This window comes from Bos indicus x Bos taurus, chromosome 11 (assembly GCF_003369695.1).
Source record: "Bos indicus x Bos taurus breed Angus x Brahman F1 hybrid chromosome 11, Bos_hybrid_MaternalHap_v2.0, whole genome shotgun sequence".
NCBI lineage: Eukaryota > Metazoa > Chordata > Mammalia > Artiodactyla > Bovidae > Bos > Bos indicus x Bos taurus.
Genome location: NC_040086.1, coordinates 72,383,446 through 72,407,452, shown reverse-complemented (window position 1 = coordinate 72,407,452; position 24,007 = coordinate 72,383,446). Strand labels below are relative to the sequence as shown.

The 24,007-nt window shown below is 44.3% G+C and overlaps 1 protein-coding gene across 3 annotated transcripts in view; it reads left to right on the top strand.

Moving 5' to 3' along the window:
- DPYSL5 (dihydropyrimidinase like 5) overlaps positions 1-24,007 on the top strand; it is an 89,539-nt gene that overhangs the window by 41,001 nt on the left and 24,531 nt on the right. For all 3 annotated transcript variants that reach the window (XM_027555873.1, XM_027555875.1, XM_027555874.1), the window contains exons 3-4: positions 21,317-21,475; positions 23,554-23,733. In XM_027555873.1, coding sequence (XP_027411674.1) covers positions 21,317-21,475; positions 23,554-23,733 — 339 coding nt within the window. The remainder of the gene's footprint in view (positions 1-21,316; positions 21,476-23,553; positions 23,734-24,007) is intronic.

Genomic DNA, 24,007 nt, shown 5'->3' with positions numbered 1-24,007 from the left:
TGACAGTCTCCTAGGGCAAGAAATGCTCTCAGAGGCAGTGCTGATCTCCGGGATGTGTGGGTTTAATTATTCATACAGCCTGTGGCACTCAAGCCAAGCCTGTGCACCCAGGTAGATCATCGCTGACCTACGTCGTACCTTCTAAGAGAGGTAGCAGTTGATTTGCTGTAAGCAGCTGGGTTTATAATAGAATAATAACCCCAAGGAAAAGCTCTCTTGTGTGATTAGCCTATGGAGAAAGAGAGATCAAGTTGCACCTTTTTGTTCTTGTCCGACAGATCTGCAGGGCCTTGAACTCTGCACCCCCTGAGCTATTGCATGCTTGTCAATTTGGTGGCAGCAGCCAGGGCTGGGAAAACAAAACAGTTGAAAGGCTGGCTTTTCTGCGAGCATCTGGGACTCCATTGTACTAGGTCTAAAGGGATTTCTCTAGCACTTCTTTAACAAATGCTTTGCCCGCCTCTGCTTCTGTTAGAGGCTGTGGCAGGCTCTGCCTGGCTCCCCGGCCTCTGCCCTCCCTTGCTCACAGCCGGTCACTTGATCCTCTTGATCCTCCTGTCCGCCTCCTCCACACCCTCCCAACCTGCAGGCCCTGCCCTCTCAGAGGCCCAGGACCCCCTGCTTGTTAAAAATGTCCCCATTGAAGAAGGAGGTTATCTCCTTGGGGAACCTGGGACAGGAGGGGAGGGAGGAGAGCCAGTGACACCAATTGTATTAACAAAGGTGTAGGATTTCACTTGGGTCATGGGGGTCTTTTATTATTATTCTGCTTAGCCTACTTATACATTATATTTACTCTTTTGTGTGAATCTAATATTACATAAGAAGAGTGTTAATGCAGGCCGTTGGGCTCCACCCCACCAATGGCTCTCCATGGTCCAGTGGGAGTATCAGAACAGGCCCAGCCCCTTCACTGAGACGGTGATAAAGGGGACAGCCGTGGACAATGGGAAAAAGCTTCCTGGATGCCTTTTCTGCCTCCCACTCCTCCAAAGATATATTAAGAACCACTGTCCAGGCCAATGGTTTTCAACCTTTGGAAGCAAATTACAGTAAAACTACTCAGGGAATTTTTTAAAAATATATGTCCAGGCCCCTCCCCTCTGCTGCCCCCCACCCTCCACCCCAGACTAATGAAATCAATGTCTTTGGGTCTGCCTCTCCTCCATCAGTATGTTTTTTGAAGCATTCTTGATGATTCTAACACTAGCGTGTGGATTATTAAGGAACTTTCTCAGCTGTTTTGAATGGCATGTTGTCCTGGCTATTAACCCTGTTGCCCATCTAACCCTCACCTTATGTGTCAGGCTGATATCTGAATCACCATGGAAAGCTTGGGCCTGCCTCGCCTCACCCTTTCCAGTATTATTTATTTGTTTCTCTCCTTCTAGTTACATTATAGGGTCCCATGATTAGGCTCCCAAACCCTAGCCTGGGGCCTAGAACCCCTGTACTTGCTAAGTGTTGCTTGTGCTGTGTTCTGCCCTCCTGTCTGTACCCCAGGAGGCAGCACCGGTGAGCTGGGAGCTGGCCGTGGTCAAGTATTGTCACTGTAAGTCCAGCTGGGCCTGTCCCTTTTCTTTGAGGACCCAGAATCTCCCTCTTGTCTGTGCCAGAGCCATCTGGTCACAGAGACTGCCTCCCACGAACTCAAAATCTGCAGCAGCAGGATATCTATTCTTGTAGTCAAACCACAAGGGGAGCCAAGTCCTAACTGGATGAGTGCTTGGCCAGCATGGACTCAGCCTAGCGGATGCTCAGTGGCACAGGCTAGAACGGCCTCTCTCGTCCCGCCCCCAGTGGAGGGTCCTGACCATCTCCCCTTCTCCCACTGCAGAGGACTAAACCTGTCAGAGTCCTGAGATACGACACACTAGGACATAAATAAATTCCCTTTGGTGTCCAGGCTGCCAACATTCTTACCAAGCAGCCCATTTATCCATTGGGCAGATTGTTTTTACTATTATGCCATTGAAGCTTGCTCCTTTGGAATTAAACCTTTAAATGCTGCTCACTTCCTTTCTTCTTGACTCTAGTATTCTGTCCATTTCTGTTTAATTCTAGCTAAAATGTTTTTCCAGTCTTTTAGCTTTGCAGTAATACTTCCTGCTTATTGAGATCCAGACTCATACGGTCTTGCTTATTAATTGATGTTCCCAAGTTCACTTCATTCCTCTAAAAAGCTGGAGAGACCTTAGAAATCTATCTTAGAAATCTTAGAAGTCTCCCACCCTGCTATTGTAGGGAGAGAGAGTGAAGGAGTTGCCCCAAGTCCCAGATGTAGTTGGACCAGAATGTAAGTTTCTTAGTGTGAGGCCCTTTTACCCTATCAATCAGGGGCTCCCCAAACCCCAGATCTAGTCAGTCACCCCTTTCAGACAGCCTAGGACCTCTCTGTGGGCTGCATGCAAATAGTTAACTCGACAGTGTATGGCTCCAAACTTGCCTGGACCAGATAAATGCATCACAGAACTGATGCATCAGGCAGACGGTGGAGTAAGATTTCTGCCTCTCTGAGATGGCTTTATTAACACGCCACTGTCCCTAGAGGAGTAACACTGATGCCAATGCCTTAGAGCTGACTGTTTTTACCATCTGCAAACAGTCGTTGTGAGGATTAAACAAGATGATGCGTGAAAAACACCTCACCCAGTCTCTGGCACAGAGGACATGCACGATCAATGTCAGTCCATAGGCTGTGACTACCTGCTTCTGCCCTAGGCCTGGCCTTGGCTCTCTCTGGTCTCTTGGGTTAGTTGATCCAGCCACTTGGGCTTTGCAGTGAGACTGTTCTACTGTCCGTGTAGTGTCCATGCTGCCTGTGTCCCCGGTTTAACCAACAGTGTCATGTCCTGCTCAAGAGCTTGCAGTGGCTCCCTGCTATCTAGTCTGAAATCCTGGATCTTCACCCTGGGTGGCTTCCCCATCTGACCTTCCTCTCCATTCAGTCCTCACTCCCAACATGTGCCTATTCACCAGGAAAGGGGTTTTCTCAGCCCCCTCCCGTATGGACATCCCGTGCTCCCTGCTGCCACCCCTTCTCACCCATCCACAGAAGACCTTCACCGCCTACCAAGCTCATGTCACGTCTTTCCTCCAGCTAATTCAGCTCCAGGAATCCACTTTTTTCTTCCCAGCTGAAATATTGGGTTATTCTGGGGCTTTCTAATTGCTTCCCGTGTAATGTTTGTCTCTTAACTGATTTGAAAACTTTGAGGGGCAAAGACCACAATTTATATCTAACTTGTGACTCAACACAGACCCATTTAGCTTTAAACATAGAGTAGATGCTCAAGAAATAGGTGAGTGGCAGTCGTGAGCACAGACTCAGATAGACACACCGGAGTCTGAGTTTGAATTTCAGCTCCATATTTACTGGCTGTGTGATTTGGACAAGTTAATCTCTCTGTGTCTCTGTTTCCTGGAAAGTGGAGATTATGATAATACTTTATGGGTGTTACTACTGGTAAAAAATTTAAAATAGTACTTCATAGTTCCCTGGTGGTCCAGTGTTTAGGACTCAGCGCTTTCACTGCAATGGCCTGTATTCAGTCCATGGTCGGGGAACTGAGATCCCACAAGCTGCCTGGCCAAAAATAAAAAATGAACAGAATAAAAAATATATTTAAAAGATAGTACTTGGTGCTTACTAAGCACTGTATGCTGCTGCTAAGTCACTTCAGTCATGTCCGACTCTGTGCGACCTCATAGACAGCAGCCCACCAGGCTCCCCCGTCCCTGGGGTTCTCCAAGCAAGAACACTGGAGTGGGTTGCCATTTCCTTCTCCAGTGCATGAAAGTGAAAAGTGAAAGTGAAGTTGCTCAGTCATGTCCAACCCTCAGCAACCCCATGGACTGCAGCCCACCAGGCTCCTCCATCCATGGGATTTTCCAGGCAAGAGTACTGGAGTGGGGCGTATGACTGTTTGTTAAATAGATTCTGCCGATTGAGGACCAACCCCTGGAAAATCCATTTGTACAGTCTCCTCAGGAGCTGTTAGACATCAACTAGGAACCTAAGAAAAACTGGTTTCTATCTCTATAGTCAGGGTTGACTCTGTTGCACATTTCAAATGCAGCCTACATAGTACTGGTGATGACTTTCAGATCATTTTCTCTCTCCTTTCTTTCTCTTAGAAACAGAGACAGCTAGTCATAAACTCAGCAGGCAGCAGACGCTATTTAAAGATGTCCTGCTTCCAATCAGGTATCTCCTATTAGGAAAATTAGCTGACAACGTTCATTCTAACATCTACATTAACCGGCAGGCCAACACGTAGGCCAGGTGACCCTTCTTAGAACAAATGTGGGAGAGGAGATCTATCGTTTCTTACACATTTTTACATCTAGTTGGGGAAGAAATCTCCTATGGTGACCAAGCAGCTCCTCAATTCCTAGAATAAGAGTGTTTGCAAAGAATTGATCTATACAGAGAGATTGTTGCTTTTTAAAACTTTTGGTTCAAGAAGAGATAAATGTATCCTTTGTAATTAAACCCACGCATCTTGGAAACCTTTCATACCTCATACAGGTTCTGCTTTTATACTCTCATCCTCTGGGGTTTAAAAAAAGATCAAGAAAAATACATCGTGTATTTTATGTATATTTTGGTGATGCTATAGTACATGAATGCTGTCTTTTTCTTCTTCCTTTTTTCTTAAAGCTTGCATATTTTTTAATATTTTAAGAAATATTTGAAAATGGTCTTATAGAATGGTTCAAAAATCTCAGTGGGAAATACCTCTTCTCCCAACCCTCACTGAGGTTGCCTCCAATCTGAAGTTGCCATATGTCTATGTTGAAGGTCAGGTGCATGTCTTAGAAAAGTCCATTGGCAGGTAGAAATGTGTGTAGACACCACATTTTTCCCCCTGGTTGTTTCTGCCTCATTTTCCCCTAGGCCTATCCCTGCCACCAATACATTTTTCTCTCCTTCAGATCCTTTTTTTATTTCTTGTTAATTAAAAATTAGGAGCTATAAGATCCCTAATTAGTGACTATATGAGGATAAAGCTGTAGGCCAACTATAGTTAAGAACTTTCTCACTTACCAAAGTTAATCTCTTACACTATACACACATTCACACATTTAGACACTCTCACATACTCTCACACGGTATCACACTCAAACACTCACTCTCATATACACACATATGAACTCACTTGTACACACTTTTAGAGTTGGAAGTGCCATTGCAGATTAGTGAATTCATCCTCTAATCTATAAATAACTTTCTGCTTTAGATTTAAACTCTCTACAGTGGTCTCAATATTTAAAAATAAAATTAAACTTGATACACATTGGTGAACTTTGTTCTTGGGAAGAGTACGTATAGAATGAGGAAGATCATGTTTGGGTAACCCAGGAAGCCACTTTAAAGAAAAAAAAAAGGAGACACAGATTCGATTCCCTATCCAAGAAGATCCCATGTGCCGCAGGGCAACTAAGCATACTGGCCACAACTATTGAGCCTGTGCTCTAGGGCCTGGAAGCCATAACTGCGAAGCCCACGTGCTGCAACTACTGAAACCCGTGTGCCCTAGAGCCCGTGCTCCGCAACAAGAGAAGCCACCACAATGAGAAGCCCTCGCACCGCAACTAGAGAAAAGCCCACCCAGCAACGAATACCCAGCACAGCCATAAATAAATAAATAAAAATTTTAAAAAGAGAACTAATGGAGAATATACCTTGATTCCTTTCCCACTTAAAAAAATATCAGATAGACAAATTCTTTTTAAAAATTAAAAAAAAAAATTTTTTTTAAGTATTTAACACTTTTTTCTCCAACAACTTGATTAAGGTATAGCTGACATATGGTAAGTCTCATTTGTGTTTTTGGCCATGCTTTGAGGCATGTGGGATCTTATTTCCCCAACCAGGGACAGAACCCATTCCCCCTGTATTGGAAGCTCAAAGTCTTAACCACTGGACCACCAGGGAAGTCCCCACACATTTTTTAAATGTATACTTTGATATGTTGTGACATATGTATATACTGTAAAGCCATCACTGCTGCTAAGTCACTACAGTCGTGTCCGACTCTGTGCGACCCCATAGACGGAAGCCCACCAGGCTCCCCTGTCCCTGGGATTCTCCAGGCAAGAACACTGGAGTGGGTTGTCATTTCTTTCTCCAATGCAGGAAAGAGAAAAGTGAAAGTGAAGTCGCTCAGTCGTGTCCGACTCTTAGCGACCCCATGGACTGCAGCCTATTAGGCTCTTCCGTCCATGGGATTTTCCAGGCAAGAGTACTGGAGTGGGGTGCCATTGCCTTCTCTGAAAGCCATCACTATTAATATAATAAACATATCCATCACCCCCCAAAAGTTTCTTTGTGTCTCATAATCCTTTCCTGCTCCAAGTAACTATTGATCTGTTTTTTGTCACTATAGATTAATTTGCGTTTTTAATATTTATATATAAATGGAATACTACAGTATGTATTTCTTTTTTGCTCTGGCTTCTTTGACTCAGCATTATTAAGTTTTTGGCTATTACAGGTAAAGCTACTGTGAATATCTGTATCCATATGTTTGTGTCTACATGTGCTTACTATTCCTTGTGTAATTACCTTGAAGTGGGATGCCTAGAATATATGGTCAGTATACATTTAGCTTTTTAAGAATTGCCAAACTGGTTTCCCAAGGGCTTGTGACATTTTCTGCTCCTTCCACATTTTGTCATCGCTTAGTTATGATCAGTCTTTCTCGTTTTAGCCATTCTAACAGATGTATCAGTCATAGTTCACTGTAGTTTTAAACTGCATTTCCCTACTGTTGGATGTCTCTACACATGCTTGTTTACCCTCTGTCTGTCTTTGGTGAAGCATTTGCATCTTTTCCCTATGTTTTGAGTCATTGGGTCTTTTTTTAATGAAATGTAAAGAATAGGTAAATTTTTTTTTTCTTTCTGAGCTTAGTTGCTCAGTCATGTCCTACTCTTTGTGACCCCATGGACACTAGCCCACCAGGCTCTTCTGTCCATGAGGGATTCTCCAGGGAAGAATACTTGAGTTGCCATTTCCTCCTCCAGGAGATCTTCCCAATTCAGGGGCTGAACCCAGGTCTCCCACATTGCAGGTGGATTCTTTACTGTCTAAGCTACCAGGGAAGCCCAAATATTTTTTTCTTTCTAGTTTTATTGAAATATACTTGGTTTATATAAGCACTGTATGAGTTTAAGATGTATAGAATAATGATTTTATTTATATATGGCATTAAATGATTACCCCCAATAAGTTTAGTAAATGTCCATCATCCCATATGTTAATAAATACAAAATAAAAGAAAAAGAAGAAGTTTTTTTCCTTGTGATGAGAATTCTCAGGATTTACTCTCTTAACAGCTTTCACTTATAATATTCAGCAGTGTTAATTATATTTATCATGTTGTATATTACATCGATGGGCTCCCCAGGTGATGCAGTGGTAAAAAATCCACCTGCCAATGCAGGAGACGCAAGAGATGTGAGTTGGATCCCTGGGTCAGGAAGATCCCCTGGAGGAGGAAATGGCAACCCACTCCAGTATTCTTGCCTGGGAAATCTCATGGACAGAGAAGCACGGAGGACTACAGTTCATGGGGTTGCAAAGAGTCAGACACCACTGAGCGACTGAGCACAAATATTTGCACAACATTACAACCTTAGTACTTATTACCTTATAACTAAAAAAAATGGAATGCTTCACAAGTCTGTGTGTCGTCCTTGTGTGGGGACCACAGTGAACACTATGTGTCTTCTTTTTTTGTTTGTCTTTAATTAGAGGATAGTTGTTTTACAGATCGTTTCTGCCATACACTAACATGAATCAGCCATAGGTATACATATGACCCCTCCCTCTTGAACCACCACCACCCCACCTCCCACCTCATATTTGTATTCTTTTTATTGGTTTGTCAGTGTTGTTTAAACATTCTAGCTACAAGTCGTTTGTTGGGTATATTTTTTGCAAATATCTTCTCTCAGGCGCTCCTCTTGATTTTCTTAACACTGCCATTGGAAGAGCAAAAGTTTTTCATTTTGAAGTCAGTTTATAGATTCTTTCTTTCATAGTTTGATTTTTGTGTTGTAATTGAGAAATTTTTTGCAAAATCCAAGGTCATTAAGATTTTCTTCTATGTTTTCTTTTGGAAGTTATATAACACTAGCTTTTACATTTAGGTCTGTGATTCATTTTAAGTTAGTTTTTAAATATGATATTCAGTTCATCACATATGGCTATCCCATTTTTCCAGCATCATTTGTTGAAAAGATCATCCCATGTCAAAAATCAGTTGACCATATATGTGTGGGATTATTTTAGCACTCTTTTTTCTATTCTTCCGATCGATTAATCTAGCTTTATACCAATATGACATATTATAGTTTTATAAGTCTTGAAAGCCAGTAGTACGTTTTCCAACTTGCCATTTATTATTATTATTGCTTCATTACTTTATTGCCCTTTATAATTCTTATTATTACTAATATTTAAAGTCGGACATGACTGAGCGACTGAACTGAACAATTTTATTTATATATTTATTTATTTGGCTGTGTCCGGTCTTCATTGTAGCACACAGGTTCCTCAAACTTCCTGTGGCATGTGGAATCTTTTTAGTTGCAGCAGTTGAACTGTTAGTTGGGGCCTGTAGGATCTATTTCCCCAACCAGCAACCAAACCCTCAGGTCTTCTGCATCGAGAATGCAGAGTCTTAGCCATTGGACCACCAGGGAAATCCCTGTCCTTCTTTTTCAAAGTTGTTTTGGCTATTCTATCTCCTTGGAAGCAAACTTTTTTAGTGCCGGCTGTAAACTAAAAATTTAAGAGAACTGTAAACTGAGTGCATTAACCAAGCACTTGATAAACATTTTCAGCCCTTAGCATGGTCCCTTTCTGTTAGCTAAAAGTAAAGAATTTTCTCTAAATTTTTCTAGTTATTTGGAGAGAAAAAAATCTGTTATGTGTGTGTGTGTGTGTGTGTGTGTGTGCTGAAAGAATCTTAATTGGGTGCTGGGGGTTCAGATGAGGTTCATAAGGATTTTGTCTTCTGTGGTACTTGGCTACATATTGATCTTGATATATTATCTTCACAAGATCCAGATTTTTTTGTACAATAAATTGTGATGATGTCATAGTGAAGAGTTTGCTCTGCTCCTTCTTGCTCCCTCTTTGTGCATTTAGAGTCAGCAGAGAAGAGACACAGACTAGATTAGGGGAAAACTTCCATGAGCTGAAATTCCATCCCTTTAGCTGTTGCCACTCTCAAGCTTTCCGTCTGTCAGGTTTCCATTCTGTTTGGTACCCTTATTATCACCAGGCCTAGGCTGTACTCTTTCCTGGTGTGCTGCCCTGACTCTCACTTTGCCAGTCGTAAGAAGCTGCATTTTATTTTATTTTTTATTATTTTTTGGCTGCACTGTGCAGCCCGTGGGATCTTTGTTTCCCAATCAAGGTTAGAACCCACACCCCCTGCATTGGAAGCATGGAGTCTTAACCACTGGACCACCAGGGAAGTCTCCTGCCAGGCTTAGATAACTAGAGCACATATTGGGGCAAGCAGTCAAGCTCTGAATCTCTAAGTCCCAGACTTAGAGGCCTGTCAAAGAGTCTATTTTTCCTGCTGTGTGGAAAATACAATGTTCAGAATGGAGCCTGTGGAGCCTCTGGTGGGTTCGGGGCTCCCAGACCCCCAGCTGGCACCTGGCAGTGCCTGGCTCTCTGTGGGACCTGCAGCTAGCTTCCAGCCCTGGCCCCTCCAGTAGGGCTGGTCTGAGCTGTCAGTTCAGCACTTCTGTATTCCTTACACCCTTTTCATCATCTTTTAAAGTCTCCCACAGGCAGGCCTTCTTTTCCTTCCTTTCCAGGTAGGGAAGCTGAGTCTCAGGGAGTGAAATACCATGCCAAGTTTTTAACAGGCATGGGCCTTGGTACCTCCCCAGCCTTGACTCCGGCCCACATTCCCCAACATCAGTGACCAGGATGGCCACTGGGCAGCCTCCCTCAGCAGTTTGACACTGTTATCACTGAAATTTGGGACCAAAATGAAGACTCGCCAACATTGGAGTAGATGAGGGAAGAAGAGCAAGTGGGGTTACATGTGGTTTATTTCTGTACTGATGATAAACCCCTCCTCTCTGGCATCTGTGGGCAACCTGGGCTTTTAATAAAGATGGTCATGCTCTGCTTGCCTGTAAACTTTCCACCTTTGAGTTTGGAAGGGGCTTTGCTAAGGAGGAGGATGACAAAAGGCGTCTCTGGGCTCTATTTTAGAACTGTTTTCTGAGGCCCCTTGCCTTCGCAGAAGCTGGCAGCCACTTTCTCTCTGCCACATAACTCCCTCTGAGAATCCTCTCCCGTCTCCATGGTAACTGCATGTCGGGAGACAGCCTGCTCTGTTCTGTGGCTTTGTATTAAACACAATGAATTTAAATCGGGTGCTCGGCAGTGAAGATAATCATTCTGGATTAGAGGGACGCCTGGAGCTCCTCGTTTCATAATTTTAGATGTTGGCACAATTCTCAGCTTTCGTCCTTGTAATTCAAGCCCAAGCCCCACCTACCCCTCTGTTTCTAAACTGCAGTTAGATCCAATTTCACTTGGGCTTTCCTCCATCCTTTGACAGAGGAATTTTGGAGCCCGGGAGCCCCGCAGTTATGCCAGGGCTATCCTGAGCCCTGGAAGGGGCGGTATCGTGTGAAAGAGACATGGGACTCCAGAGACAGATGGACACTCATTCCGTCTGGCTGCGTGATTTCCTCTGAGCCCCATTTTTCTTATCTATAAAATGAGAAGAGTAAGCTCTACCCTACAGAATCATATATTTTTTTAAATTTTTATTGTGATAAGATATATATATATATATATATATATATATATATATAGGGCTTCCCTGGTGGCACTAGTGATGAAGAATCTGCTTGCAGTGCAGGAGATGCAGAAGACTTTGTTGGATCCCTGGCTCAGAATATTCCTGCCTGGAGAATTCCATGGACAGAGGAGCCTGGCAGGTCACAGTTCATGAGGCCACAAAGAGTCGGTCTCGGCTAAGCGCACACACAAGATACATATAACATGAGATTTCTCATTTTAACCATTTTAAGTGTACATTTCAGTGACATTAAGTACATTCACAATGTTGTCACCACAATAATCCATCTCTAGAACTTTTCCATTGTTCCCAACTGAAACTCTGTCCTAAGTAAATACTAATTTCCATTCTCCCCACTCCTCCCAGCCCCTGGAAAACACCATTTTACTTTCTATCTCTATGAAGTTGATTACTCCAACTTTATAAAAGTGAGATCATACAGTTTTTGTCCATTTGTGAATGGCTTATTTCAGAGAGCATAATGTCCTCAAGATTGAACCATGTTGTAGCATGTGTCATGATTTCCTTCTTTTTTGAGGCTGGATAACATTCACTTCCACTTTATGTACATACCACATTTTGTTTATCCATTCATCTGTTGATCGACACGTGGTCACTTCCGCATTTTGGCTATTATGAAAAATACTGCTACGAACATGGGTATACAGATATCTGAGTCCTTGCTTTCAATTATAGAGTCATTTTGAGGACCAAATAAGAGAATAAATATTAAGAACATTGCACAGAGCAGTCTGTCAGTAAATGTTCATTTCACTCCTGAAAGTGAGTTCAGCCCAGGTGCTACCTGCCACAAGGGTCCAATGGCTTCTGTGGGAGGGGGGTCACCTTGTGCTACTGGGCTGCTTCTGTGTGCCTGGGACATGTGAATCTGTTGAGCCTGGGGAATTAACACAATTCATTTCAGGGTTTAAAGGGCCTGTCTTACCTATGGAAATGTGTGTCGTTTCATGATGAAAACCATGCATGTTTTCACATTTCTCCCACCATTTGGTATTATTTCCGATTACAAAGTGAGAAAATGTTATGGCTGATGTATATAATTCCCTATTTCTGGTCTATTTTAAGTATAGCCTCTGGGAGACCCTGAATCTGCGGTGGGATTGCTCCAGGCTATGAGGCTCTGCCCTTAGTTGCTATTGGTTGGTACCAGATCTATTCTCCATGTTACCCAAGAGTATGAGATTTGGAGTAAAAATACCTAGATCCCAGTCTTGTTTCATCTCTCAAAAACTGAGATGGTGGAAACATCTGTCCAACCCAGTGTTTGTGAAGATTAGGTGAGGGCAGCCTTTGCTGTGCAAGTGACTCTCCTCGTGCACCTCTTGGGGGCGACATTGCAATCTTGGTCTGCATCCCTCCATGAGAGTTTCTCTGGGTCTAGTTTCTTCCAAAAGTTTCCATGGTGGGGATTACTCTCTTGCTGCCTGGGGTCCCTCCAGGGATGAGAATCCCAGAGCCGAGGAAGCATCTTTCTCTACCGGGTCCTCTGAAATTAGCCTTTCCAGACTCAGCCGGAGCTTCTGCCGCCAGCCCTGGAGAGGGCCAGCACCTCTTTGTCTTACGAAAGGAATTTGCAACAGAAGGGAAAGGGGAGCAATGCACAGCCTCCTGACCGGTGCCTGACCCAGCTGCTCCCCGCAGCGCAGCGATCAGGTCTGTTCTTTATTGATGGGGCTGAAGGGAGGAGGGGATGTGGGATTTCTCACTGAATCTTGGAACTTTCTCTCAGCAGGCCTGTTCTTGCTTGCAGCTTGTTGTGTTTTGTGCGCCCAGGGCCTATCTGTGCAGCAGGAGCCAGGCCGGCTTAAATCGGGTATGCCCACTGTCCTTAAGACCTGCAAATTACCCTGCTCTGCTCGCCCTGGGAGGGGGGCCTGAGTTTCCTGCGAGGGTGTCTTAACTTCTAGGGCAGCTCACCTCCACTTGAAGCCAGTGAACCAGGAAGATGCTTGCTTTGGTGACAGGGTTTTCTTGGCTTCCATAACCCCATGCCAGCCTGCCCTTCCTCCTCCCTCTTGGCTCTCCTCCCCGTCGTCTTGTCTTTGTCTAACTCCTCTCCTCTGTGGTCGCCTCTCGGGATCCTATCCTAGATTGCCTTCTCCTCTTCCCCACCTTCTCTCCCCAGGTGATCTGTTACTGATGACTCCCATGTCTGCAGCTACATCTTAGGCACCTCTGCGCACCTGCCTGAAACTCAGCACATCCACCACAACCCCACTTCTCTACTGGGAGCCCTCCTTCCGGGAATGGCACCCCCATCGTCCCAAGCCAGAGAGCACTTGCTCAAGACCACAGGACTTCTCAGACCCAAGTCTGCCAGGCTCCAGAGTTCAGGCCTCTCCCACCAGAACCTCCCACCTCCACACACTATCAGCGAATAGAAACATATCTTGAACAAATGCAAAAATTCAAATGTCACTCTCGGCCCCAACCTGACTCTGCTCTGGGACCCCTCCCTGGTTTTGGCTGTGCTAGACCTCACCTGGACCCCTTTGTCGGCCGTCCCTGGCCCCTGGGTGCCCACTCCCTTGGCAATCCCAGCCTGATTTCTCTGTCCCTGCTCCTGACTTCAAAGAACTGGCCCCTGAACATGGCATGTTCAGTTCAGCCCTCTCTTGTTGATTCTGTAGTGCATCTTCCATATGCTTTCTTTACCTCCATCTTGGCTCAGACCAACACTTCTCATTTTCCCAGAACTTTCCCTCTGTTTTGCTAAGTCTGGGACCGGGCCTGGGCACCCTCAGCTCCCCTCCATGTCACCTCGGGTCACCTCCTCCTCTATCTACCTCCCTCTAGAACGGATGGGGAGAGACATGCTTCCCAGTCTAATAGAAGTGCAACCCTCAGTTTCGTCACTTGAACAATGGGGATAATACATGTATTTCACAGGACTGTTGTGAAAAACAAGCACAGAGCGTGTGCTCAGTGGATATTGGTTATTAGCGATTTTCACCTCTGCTCCAGTGTCTCAGTCAGCTCTACCTTAAGATGTCTAAAAACTCTCCTCTGTCCTAAATTTGGTGGCTCCTCTCCTGATACTGTTTTTTCAGCATACAGTCATTAAACCTCCCCTGTTATTTACATCACATCCTCTTCTGTCATTAAACCTAGTTGCTGCTTCTTCCTAGAAATGGGTTTCACATATGACCTTCATCCCAATCCCCAAGTTGAAATTCATCATCAAAGCACTGCAGTTGAGTTTGCACTGTATAGTCAGAGTCACGTTATGGAGTCTTTTTCACGTTCTCTCTCTGCCTAGAAGCCTGTCGTGCCGACAGACATGTCCAAGGATGGGGTTGACCAGAGTCCTGTCTGTAAATGTGCTCCTCAACCCCTACACTCCCGAAGCCCCTCATCACCACCACCTCCACAACACACTTTGCTGACCTATGGAATCCAAGGTCACCAAGGCCCACCCACTTTGGTCATAATCAGTGCTGCCTCAACCAAACCAGCCAGGTCTTTTCTCTGTCCTCCAGCGGTGTCCCCGGCTCTGTCCACATCATTTCCTGCCCCAGAGGGTCACGTCCTGCCCACTTCCTGCCTTAAGCCTTCCCATCCTGCTGTGTCCTTCCCCTCCCCTTGTCTTTTGTTGAACTTGATGATGCTGTCACCATTGAGGAAAGTTATCTTGTGCTGCTTTGTACTCTTGTTATTTTGAAGTCATTTCTATTAGAAATGAACCTTTTTGTCCGGTTTGCTAACTGTACTTGTATTTCTCACATAAGCATCTTAAGGTATATTTCTCACTTCTTCTGGAGCATCTGATACACTTAACATGGTGTGCACATTTGTGTTACCCAGAAATTATGCTTAGTGTTCACTCATATTTACTCATATTTACTGGGCTCCTACTATGTGTGGGTACCGTCCTTGGTGCTTTACACACATTATCTCATTTAATTCTCATAGTAACCCCACAAGCGGTATATTATTACTCCATTTTACCAATGAGGAAAATGAAGCTCAAAGAGATTAAATAACTTGCCCAAGATTTTATAACTATAAGTGATGGAGCTAAGATATAAACCTAGATCTGTCTGGTTCTTGTCACTCTACCATTTTGCCTCTTAATATAGCAATAATGTGCTTTTAAATGGCAGGCAGATTAAGTGTGGGAAAATGTTCTTTTCCCAAAGTATATTGCAGGTTGAATGTTGCCTGTCTCCTCTGCTGAAAATTCAAAGAATGAAGGGTGAGTTTTAGATATGGTAATGCTGTGAGAGCACAGCAAGGTCAGGAGGTGGGACCGTGCCCTGGATGAGACAATAGAGGCTGGGACCCGGAAGGTAGGAGTAAACAGTAAAAGGAAGCTTAGAAGTGCAATTTATTATAAATGTGCAATTTAGAGAAAACCAGTCAGCTGCAGAATGAACTCAACTGGTCAATAAAAGGCCTGGGAGCTGTGTGCAGCCGGAGGAACAATCATGCGTTCCTTGGTATCTGGGAGAAAAGGTGTTTCTGGGGAGGGTTTATGTTGTCTTGTTTGTTTTTCAGAGAAAAGGAGCATTTGATAAAAAGTGTTGGGGAGACTCTAAGACAGAAGGGGACTTCCCTAGTGATCCAGTGGTTAAGACTCTGCACTTCCACTGTAAAGCACGTGGGTTCGATCTCTGGTTGGGGAATAGGGTGCAACCAAAAAAGATAAAAATAAATTAAAAAAAAAATAAGAGGGTGGAGGCAGTGGTCAGCATTCCAGTGGCCTGGCAGGGAGTTATGGCAGAAAGAGTCATGGTCCTGAGCCCTCAACGTGAGCTGGATGAATTGACAGTAAAGCCAACATAAACTTGTTAAAAGCATGATCTCCCTAGATCACGTCAGTGTAACTGATAAAAACGTGGGACTCCTCATTCAAAAATTAAGAATTTCAAGACGACAGCAGGGATTAAACCAGGACAGAGCCCTTCTAAATGCAGGGCACTGTGGGGCTGCACAAGCCATATACCCATGGAGCTGGCTTTGGCTGGTGGGTGTATGTTTCAGGATGAGAAAGGTGTTTACTGAGTGCCAGGCATGGTTCTAAGCACCATCATACATCATCTCATTTGACAAAACGCTCAGGTCCTTCTTTTGAGCGTCTCTCAAATCCCAAGGAGCGCTGCTGCTTAAGAGCTGGCTTTCCAGAGGGCCTGTAAGCAGTCAACAGATATCTGAAGATGAAGGAAGTTATTCAGCACAAGGGAGAAACCACTGAGCTGGTTATTTCTTTTCTCTGTACTTGAAGCAAATATGAGTAAAAGATGGAAGATAATTTCAATGTGAAAAGAAAAGGAAACAGTTCAGCAATTCCAAGAGAAGCAGATCCATTTGAACAAGTGATGACTTTCTCAGTCATGTTAAGAAATGTTAAAATGTTTGCACTGGACTTAGTTTACAAAGCATATACAAACACTTGTTATTTGGGAAACTTCCCCGGTGGTCCAGTGGTTGAGAATCCGCCTAGCAATGCAGGGGATACAGGTTTGATCCCTGGTCAGGAAGCTAAGATCCCACATGTCTTAGGGCAAGTAAGACCATGCAGCCAAAAAAAAATTGTTATTTGATTCTCAGTGCAGGATTGTTCCCTCTGTGAAATTTGAGTTGCCCTTAATCTGTACATCTAGGTAGTAGCAGATCTAGCTCTTCTGATTCCAATAACCTCCCCCAAACACCCCCCCTTTTCTGAGCATCAGTGTGAAAAAATGACCCAGGAAGTCCTTCCCTCATTCCTAATGAAAAACCCCACAGATAAGCTCAGGCCCAAGTGCCTTCTCAACATCATGGTACCAAGTTTGTGTCTTGACCTGTTGGTTCTTGGCCTGGGAGTTAGAGAATCAAACTTTTTCCTTTGAGGTGCAGAGTGGAGGGGTAGAGAAAAAAAAGAAAAACATTGTTACTGGGAACTCAGCAATATGTGACTACACCTGCAGCAACATAGGAAATGCTACAGAGTGACCCTCCAGGTTTGTCCTGACAAAATCAGGAAAGGCCAAGGCACTATTCTTTCCAACTCTGTGATATCAGCAAATAAATTACATATGAAATTTCTTTTCAACTTGCTGAGCAGGTCCACAGTCAGTACAAAGACCCCCGAGTGCCCACAGTGGTCTGCCCACAGTGGTCTGTAACTTCTGAAGCGTAAAAATGACATTTATAACAACAGGTTTAGGTTGAGTTCAGTATGAGTTCCTGCCAAGTGTATGCCTGGGAACTGTATCATAAAATGGATCACTATTACGTAGACTGGTTTTCCTTAGGGGGCAAGTGGAAGTGACATGACTGGGCATCAAATCAATCCAGATTTACCCAGCAGTATGTCATCAATATCAAAAATAAAATAATGGCAACCCTTTGAAGTAAAATTCTGTTTCATGTCCTGCCAAATGGATGTAATGATGCTGTGTCTGCTGGTTAAACAAATGGTCCTAAAGTCCATATTAACTCAGTAGTGAGAGATGTCAGGTCTACATTCACAATAGAAAGGAATGCCACATGCACAGTGGGGAATGCTTGGTTGGAAAGTAGTTTATGTCAAAAAAAAAAAAAAAACCAAGGGCTTGGGTTGATAAGTGGGCCATTCTGGTCAGCCACCAGGTTCCAGGAGGCCCTGCTGAGTTAGCTGTTCCATGGTTGAGTCTGGCATGATTGGAGATGCTCATGTGTTGGGAAGGAGCAGTTCTACTTCCTGGCAGCATATACCCTGAATGCAGGGACTGCCCTGGTGTGGGTGAGGATGCGCCAGGACTATGCATAGCAATGTCCCTGAACTCAGAAATGAATACATGCCCGGAGGAGTGTTCATACAGTGAATTAATTAAAGTAAATGAAATATCTGTACTTAAATCAATCTTAAAGATGTCAAATTTAAAAAGCAAGTTGCAAAAGAACATGGAAGTTATAAAACCATTTGTGTACCTTTTTTTAATTTGCAAAGCAAATACAGTGAAAGTGCAAAACGGATGGGAGAAGTTTATATCAACCTCAGGGTTGAGGGATGGAAATTTTAAGATGAAGAGCTCTTATTATATTGAAAATATTTTCCTTCATTTTTTAATTAAAAAATATGTAAGGTAAATACGGTAAAAAGTTAACGTCTGTTAAATCTGAGTAATGGGTTCATGGGTATGTGTTGTATTATGTTCTGTACTTTTACTGTATGGTTGAAATGTTTCATACCTTTAAAAGAAAGTATTTTAAGCACATAAACATGGCTGACTAAATTTCAAATGGCTTTAGTTTCCCTCAGATTTATTTTTATGTATATTATGAAAGTAATATAGTCTAAGAGAGAAATTTCAGAAAATTAGAAAAAAAATAAATTACTCAGAATCTCATCATCCAAAAACAGTCATTGTTAATGTGTTGGTATATTTCCTTCCATTTTGTCTCTTTGTGTGGGTGTGTGTATTCAAACACACTTCTAAAGCCTCTTGGGTACACACATTGAATGCTGCCTTTTCACTCGTTATAGCATCACCCCTGTTCCCTGTTGAGACTTAGCCTCCATGAACATCATTTCTACCGATTTCTAAAGATCTTTCACAGCTTCCTTTTCTTGCATAAACACAGTTCTGAACATTCAGCAGTCACACAGTCACATTGCCTTTTGATGATGGTAAACATCATCCTTCTGAAAGCCTCCGGAACAGGATTGGGTCACGCTCTGCTGTTGATTTCTATAAGGCTGTTTTGTGTGGGATGACAGTAGAAAGGTCTGTCACATCTGTGATACCACATTCCCGTGAAAACTGAGCTTGTCAGCATTCATTCCGTGGGTGGGAGCTGTGCATATTTTAGAAGCCAGCTCTGTGTGTATCTTGCCTGGGAGGAAACCAGCGCTTTTGCATCCAGCATCTGCTCTGGGCTCCAAACCTGCAGCTGGAGGAATGTTTACTCCTGTTAAGCTCGCTTTGAGGCGTGGGGTAACAGCAGTAATGACTATTCCAGTTATTTATGTGTCCTTTGCAGCTGATAGTTGCTCTCACATCCATTGCCACCTGACCTTCTCTGAACCCCCAGAGGTAAGGCACAGAGCAGAGTAGACACACAGGATTACAACCAGTAAATGTGATAGTCAGGACCACTGTTGGATGCTTCTGACTCCTTCCAGAACACTTGTCAGTTACTATCCTTGGACCCAGGCAAGAGGAGTCTCTGCCATGAGTTCTGGACTCCAGGTGACCTCCAGGCCCAGAGCCCACTGTACCAAAATCCTGGACTATACTCTGGGGCCCTGGAATCCACTGACAAAGGGTCTTAGCACTGCCAGGGCCTGTATTAGCCTGTATCTGTCTGCTTGGAGGCCAGACCCCCACTGTGTGCACACCAAGCCCCAGGGCAGCATCTTGCAGGGGTGAGCAGAGCTTAGATCTGCAGCTGCAGGACGGATCTAGGGTTGGGGGGTGTGGGCTGGAGGCAGACGCAGAGGCTGGTGGCCAACATCTCCTGCAGTGTATCTCAGAACTGCAAGGACTCTGAGAATTGCGAACTCAGGCCTAGCCTTCTCAGTCATTATGAAGTTGTATCTGTTACAGTAGGTGCCTAGAATATATTCTATATAACAGTTTGTTAGCTTGATCTGAGCCAACCTGGAGATTCAACAGGTAGATCTTTTCCACTCTCAGAAACCCACAGATATTAAGAACTGTCTTGGCTCTCTTATTCCACTGTGTTGTTTCCAGGTTCCCTTCTTCTTGACGCAAGGCCACAGATGGACGAGGGAGTGCAAAGGAAAACAATCTAGAACCCCAGAAGAAGTTAAACAATTTAGTGTGTAAAATCCCAATATACCAGACACCCCCATGTCCACACATAAAAGCAAGAAATGCATTTCAGGACAAAATAGACTACAGCCACCTGCTACAAGGGTGAATCAGCCTGGCACCATCCAGCCAAATCCGAAATAGAAGCCAGCTAGTAAAGCTACAATCTGGTGCTCTTCCCCTTCCTACGTCTCTCTGCCTCCCACATCACGGGTCCTACGTGTGAACCGAAGAACTAGCACCCTCTGTTGGTTACTTCAAGTTATGAAAGAAGTCAGGCCAGGACAACAGGGCGACAAGTCTCACCCACCCAGCCAGGGTCTGCATGGAAAATCAGTGTTGCAAGAGTTTTCATTTTAATTGTTTGTTGGCCACTGAACTAATTTTTTTCAGTTCCTTATTACCCAGCAATATTTCTGATTTGTGATGAAGGATTTAACTGAATAGAGAAGCATGAAATCATCAAGACAGTTTCATTGTGCTGATTTCCTCCCATACAGAAAACAGAGATAAACAACTAAATTCTGAATAATTACTCACACATATTAGGACAAAACTTTACAAAGTGATACTTCTCTTGACTTTCACAGCCATCCAACGAGGTAAAGACGCTGCATCAAAATATTTTTTAAATGATAGGGATAATGTTAGTCGCTCAGTCGTGTCCAACTCTTTGCAGCCCCATGGACTGTAGCCCGCCAGGCTCCTCTGTCCGTGGGATTCTCAAGGCAAGAATACTGGAGTGGATTACATTCCCTTCTCCAGGGGATCTTCCCGACCCAGGGATCAAACCCTGGGTAATTTTTCACTGATAAATCAGACAGGGACCTAAAATGCTATTGCAAACAAGTCAAATGGAAATAATGTTCTTGGAAAAACTAAAAACAAAGATAACAATTTGAAAATGTCTATAAAAACTTTGACCAGAATTGCTTAATGAAATGTGAGAGAATAAAACAAAACAATATATTCAAATTAATATTTTATTCATTATGGTTTACATATATATCTGTAACTAAAATAATATTATAACTTCATTATGGTTTACATATATATCTGTAACTATATACAGATATACATGTAATATTTTATATATATAAAATATTACAAATAATATTTTAAAATTACCTCATCTATATATTCAGGGCTTCGTTTGTGGCTCACCTGGTAAAGAATCCACCCACAATGCCGGAGACCTGGGTTCAATCCCTGGGTTGGGAAGATCCCCTGGAGAAGGGAAAGGCTACCCACTCCAGTATTCTGCCCTGGAGAATTCCATGGACAGTATAGTCCATGGGGTCGCAAAGAGTCGGAGGCGAATGAGCAACTTTCACTTCACTTCACTCATATATTCAAGTTGGTCGGAAATCATTTGGGGGGAATTGTCTCATTGGGAAATAGAGGCTGAGGAAACACACTAAGTGGTTTTTCCAAAGCACCGAGCCACAACCCAAAATGAGGAAGAAGCAGCTTTGTGTGTTGGATCCACAGTAATGACGAAGGTTATACACTGGCTCCTGTGTGTGACCCAGGAACTCCAGCCCCTCGCAGTTTCCCGAACACTGCTGCACTTGGACCCCCTGCCTCCTATGTGGGAGAGTCAGTGGTTGTCCTGAATATCCACCTGAGGACCCAGTGTCTCCCCATGCAGCGACCCACATGTGGGTAGAAATGTAACCGGATGGCTTTTCCCGTCTCCCTCAGGCAGCACTCGTTGGAGGCACCACCATGATCATCGGCCATGTCCTGCCTGACAAGGAGACCTCCCTTGTGGAAGCCTACGAGAAGTGCCGGGGTCTGGCCGACCCCAAGGTTTGCTGTGACTATGCCCTCCACGTGGGGATCACCTGGTGGGCTCCCAAGGTAACAGTGCTGGGTGGAACCCTGAAAGGAGAACCAGTGCTCTTGTTGGCGGAGGGGCCATTTAGTGGGTGACGCTGTGGGTGACCAGCTGACACTGTGGCCAGCTGTGGGTGACGCTCTCCTACAGTGAGGAATGTCCCTCCCACCAGCATCCTAACTCCCCCAAATGCTAAAACAAAAAACACTTAAGATTCTATGTGGCAGGTGCTGTCTTGCTTAATTTAAAGAGCCAGTTTTCCAGCACATACACAGGGAGCACCAGCTCCTTGCTCTGACCACCAGGCTATCAGCGTGTCCTGACGCTTTACATTAGGTACCACTGGCACAGAAGGGGTCGCTGCTGAGTAGTGGGGTCAGCCCCCAGGGTCGAATCATTTTGTGCTGGAAGTTAACAGCACTGAGGTCTCAGAACAGAGGGTCCTGTCCTGGCTCAGTGCCGCCTGGTAAGAATGGATCTTACCATCTTACCCAGAAAGAATGGGTGCTTCTTTCCTGCTGGGCCCCAGCTCCTGTTCTAAACGCCCTGAGGCCATCTCCCACTGGGCCCTGTCTCAGTTCAGCCTCTGTGCCCCTGGCTATCCTGGCCTCCCGTTGCCCAGGCTCCAGGGCCAGAGTCTAAGCCCTGCTCCCTGGCTTCCCACTTTCTTGTTCTTCCTGAAAACAAATTCACAGGCATTTAGACTTTGCTTCACTTCTGGAGTTGTTACTGCTTATTGCCCCCGGGAAGCAGCCCGAATATTCATTCTTTCATCAAGTGTTCATTAATCACCATGTGCCAGTACTTGAGTGGGTGCCCTGGGATCTTAAAAATAAACAAGCATTGAGAGATTTTACAAAGTTCTCCAGCTGGGGACCCTGACCTAAAGAGCCTGACTCCCTTCTGAGCTGGTAACTAAAAGCCTGACTGCACTTCTGCCCTCGAGTACAAGCCTTGATTGTGAGATTCACCCAGTCTCACTCATTACTTCCAAAAGGGTGCTCATGAAAGGCCGCAGAGCCACCCAGCTCCCACATGAAGACTCCCCTCCTGGTACCGGGCAGAAGATGCCATCTATTCCTAATGCCAGCCATCCCTTATTTTAGATGGAGGTTTTGTCCAATTCAGACACCCTCCTGGGTGGGTAACCCCCTCCTACCCTGAGCCTCTCTCCCTTCCCTCCCCCATCAAGGGACTGGAATCGAGGATCCACTCAGATCCTCAACATTGAGGCCAAGCCAGTCATCCCTAACTCCCCAGAGATTGTGGCGACTTTCATGTATCTAGAATTTTAAATTCTTTTCTATGGTAATCAAAATTTTTTTCTAATTATAGATTTTAAAAATAGAAAAGAAAGGAAGCCCATAATCCAGTCACCCCCAATACAATGACCATTGCTATTCTAGCTCATTTCTTTCTGGTCTTTTCCATACCTGCTTTTTACATAGTAACTCTTTTGCTTTAAGGATGAGCATTTTCGATTTGGCTGCATGGTCTTCATGACCATCAATGCCATGGCCACTCAGTGTTCTGTCAAGTAGATGAATCACAATTTATTTACCTACTGTCAGACCAGTGTTTCTTCCATTTTTTTCCCTAGTATAAATAGTATTGGGATCAATCTCTGTATTCACATAGCTTTATTTCATGTTTGGTTTTGTCCCTAAATTAGATTTTTCCCTAGGTCTCTGGATTTTTAGTATTAGTATGCCTTCTCTGTAACACCCCTTCCATTATGGGGATGGAGGGAACTGACCAAGCTATGAAAGTCATTAGTGCATTTACCAACAAGGCTGATTTGGAGACAGAAATATAGACAGGCTTATGTGATTCGAGAAACATGCCCAGATAGTGTTTCTATATTTGTAGCATGCTGGACCATTTTCAAAGCACTTCCGTGTCCATTTGCTCATCTGACCTCACAGCAGCCTGGGGAGTGGGAGGAGAGTGACATACTATGAGGTTACGGGTGGTCACGCGGCAACTCCATCCACTGAGCTACCTCTCTCCTCCATGCTGGGCCAGCCTCGGCCGGCCAGCCTCTGGATAATCTGTACCAGGTCTGTACCAGGTAACACTGCCTTTACGTTTTGCCCTGCAGGTGAAAGTGGAAATGGAGACCCTGGTGAGGGAGAAGGGAGTCAACTCGTTTCAGATGTTCATGACCTACAAGGACTTGTATATGCTTCGGGACAGCGAGCTGTACCAAGTGTTTCACGCTTGCAAGGATATTGGAGCTATCGCCCGAGTCCATGCTGAAAATGGGGAGCTCGTGGCTGAGGCAAGGCAGTAGAGAATATTGGGCAAGAGGGGGCGGGCACCAATTCTCAGAGGGATTCTTGACCACCTGTGACCCATCCTACAGGGTTCAGATAAGACAAATTCTAAAAGAAATTCTAAAAGAAAGTGTGAGATGTTAACACCCCAGATGATGGATCTTTGCCCCTAAATCCAAACTTTTCTAGTGTCTGTAAAAAAACAAATCTTCCTTTGTAGTTCAAAAGGGTTTCTAAGTCTTGAATGATGATATCTTCATTCTAATATGATATTTAAAT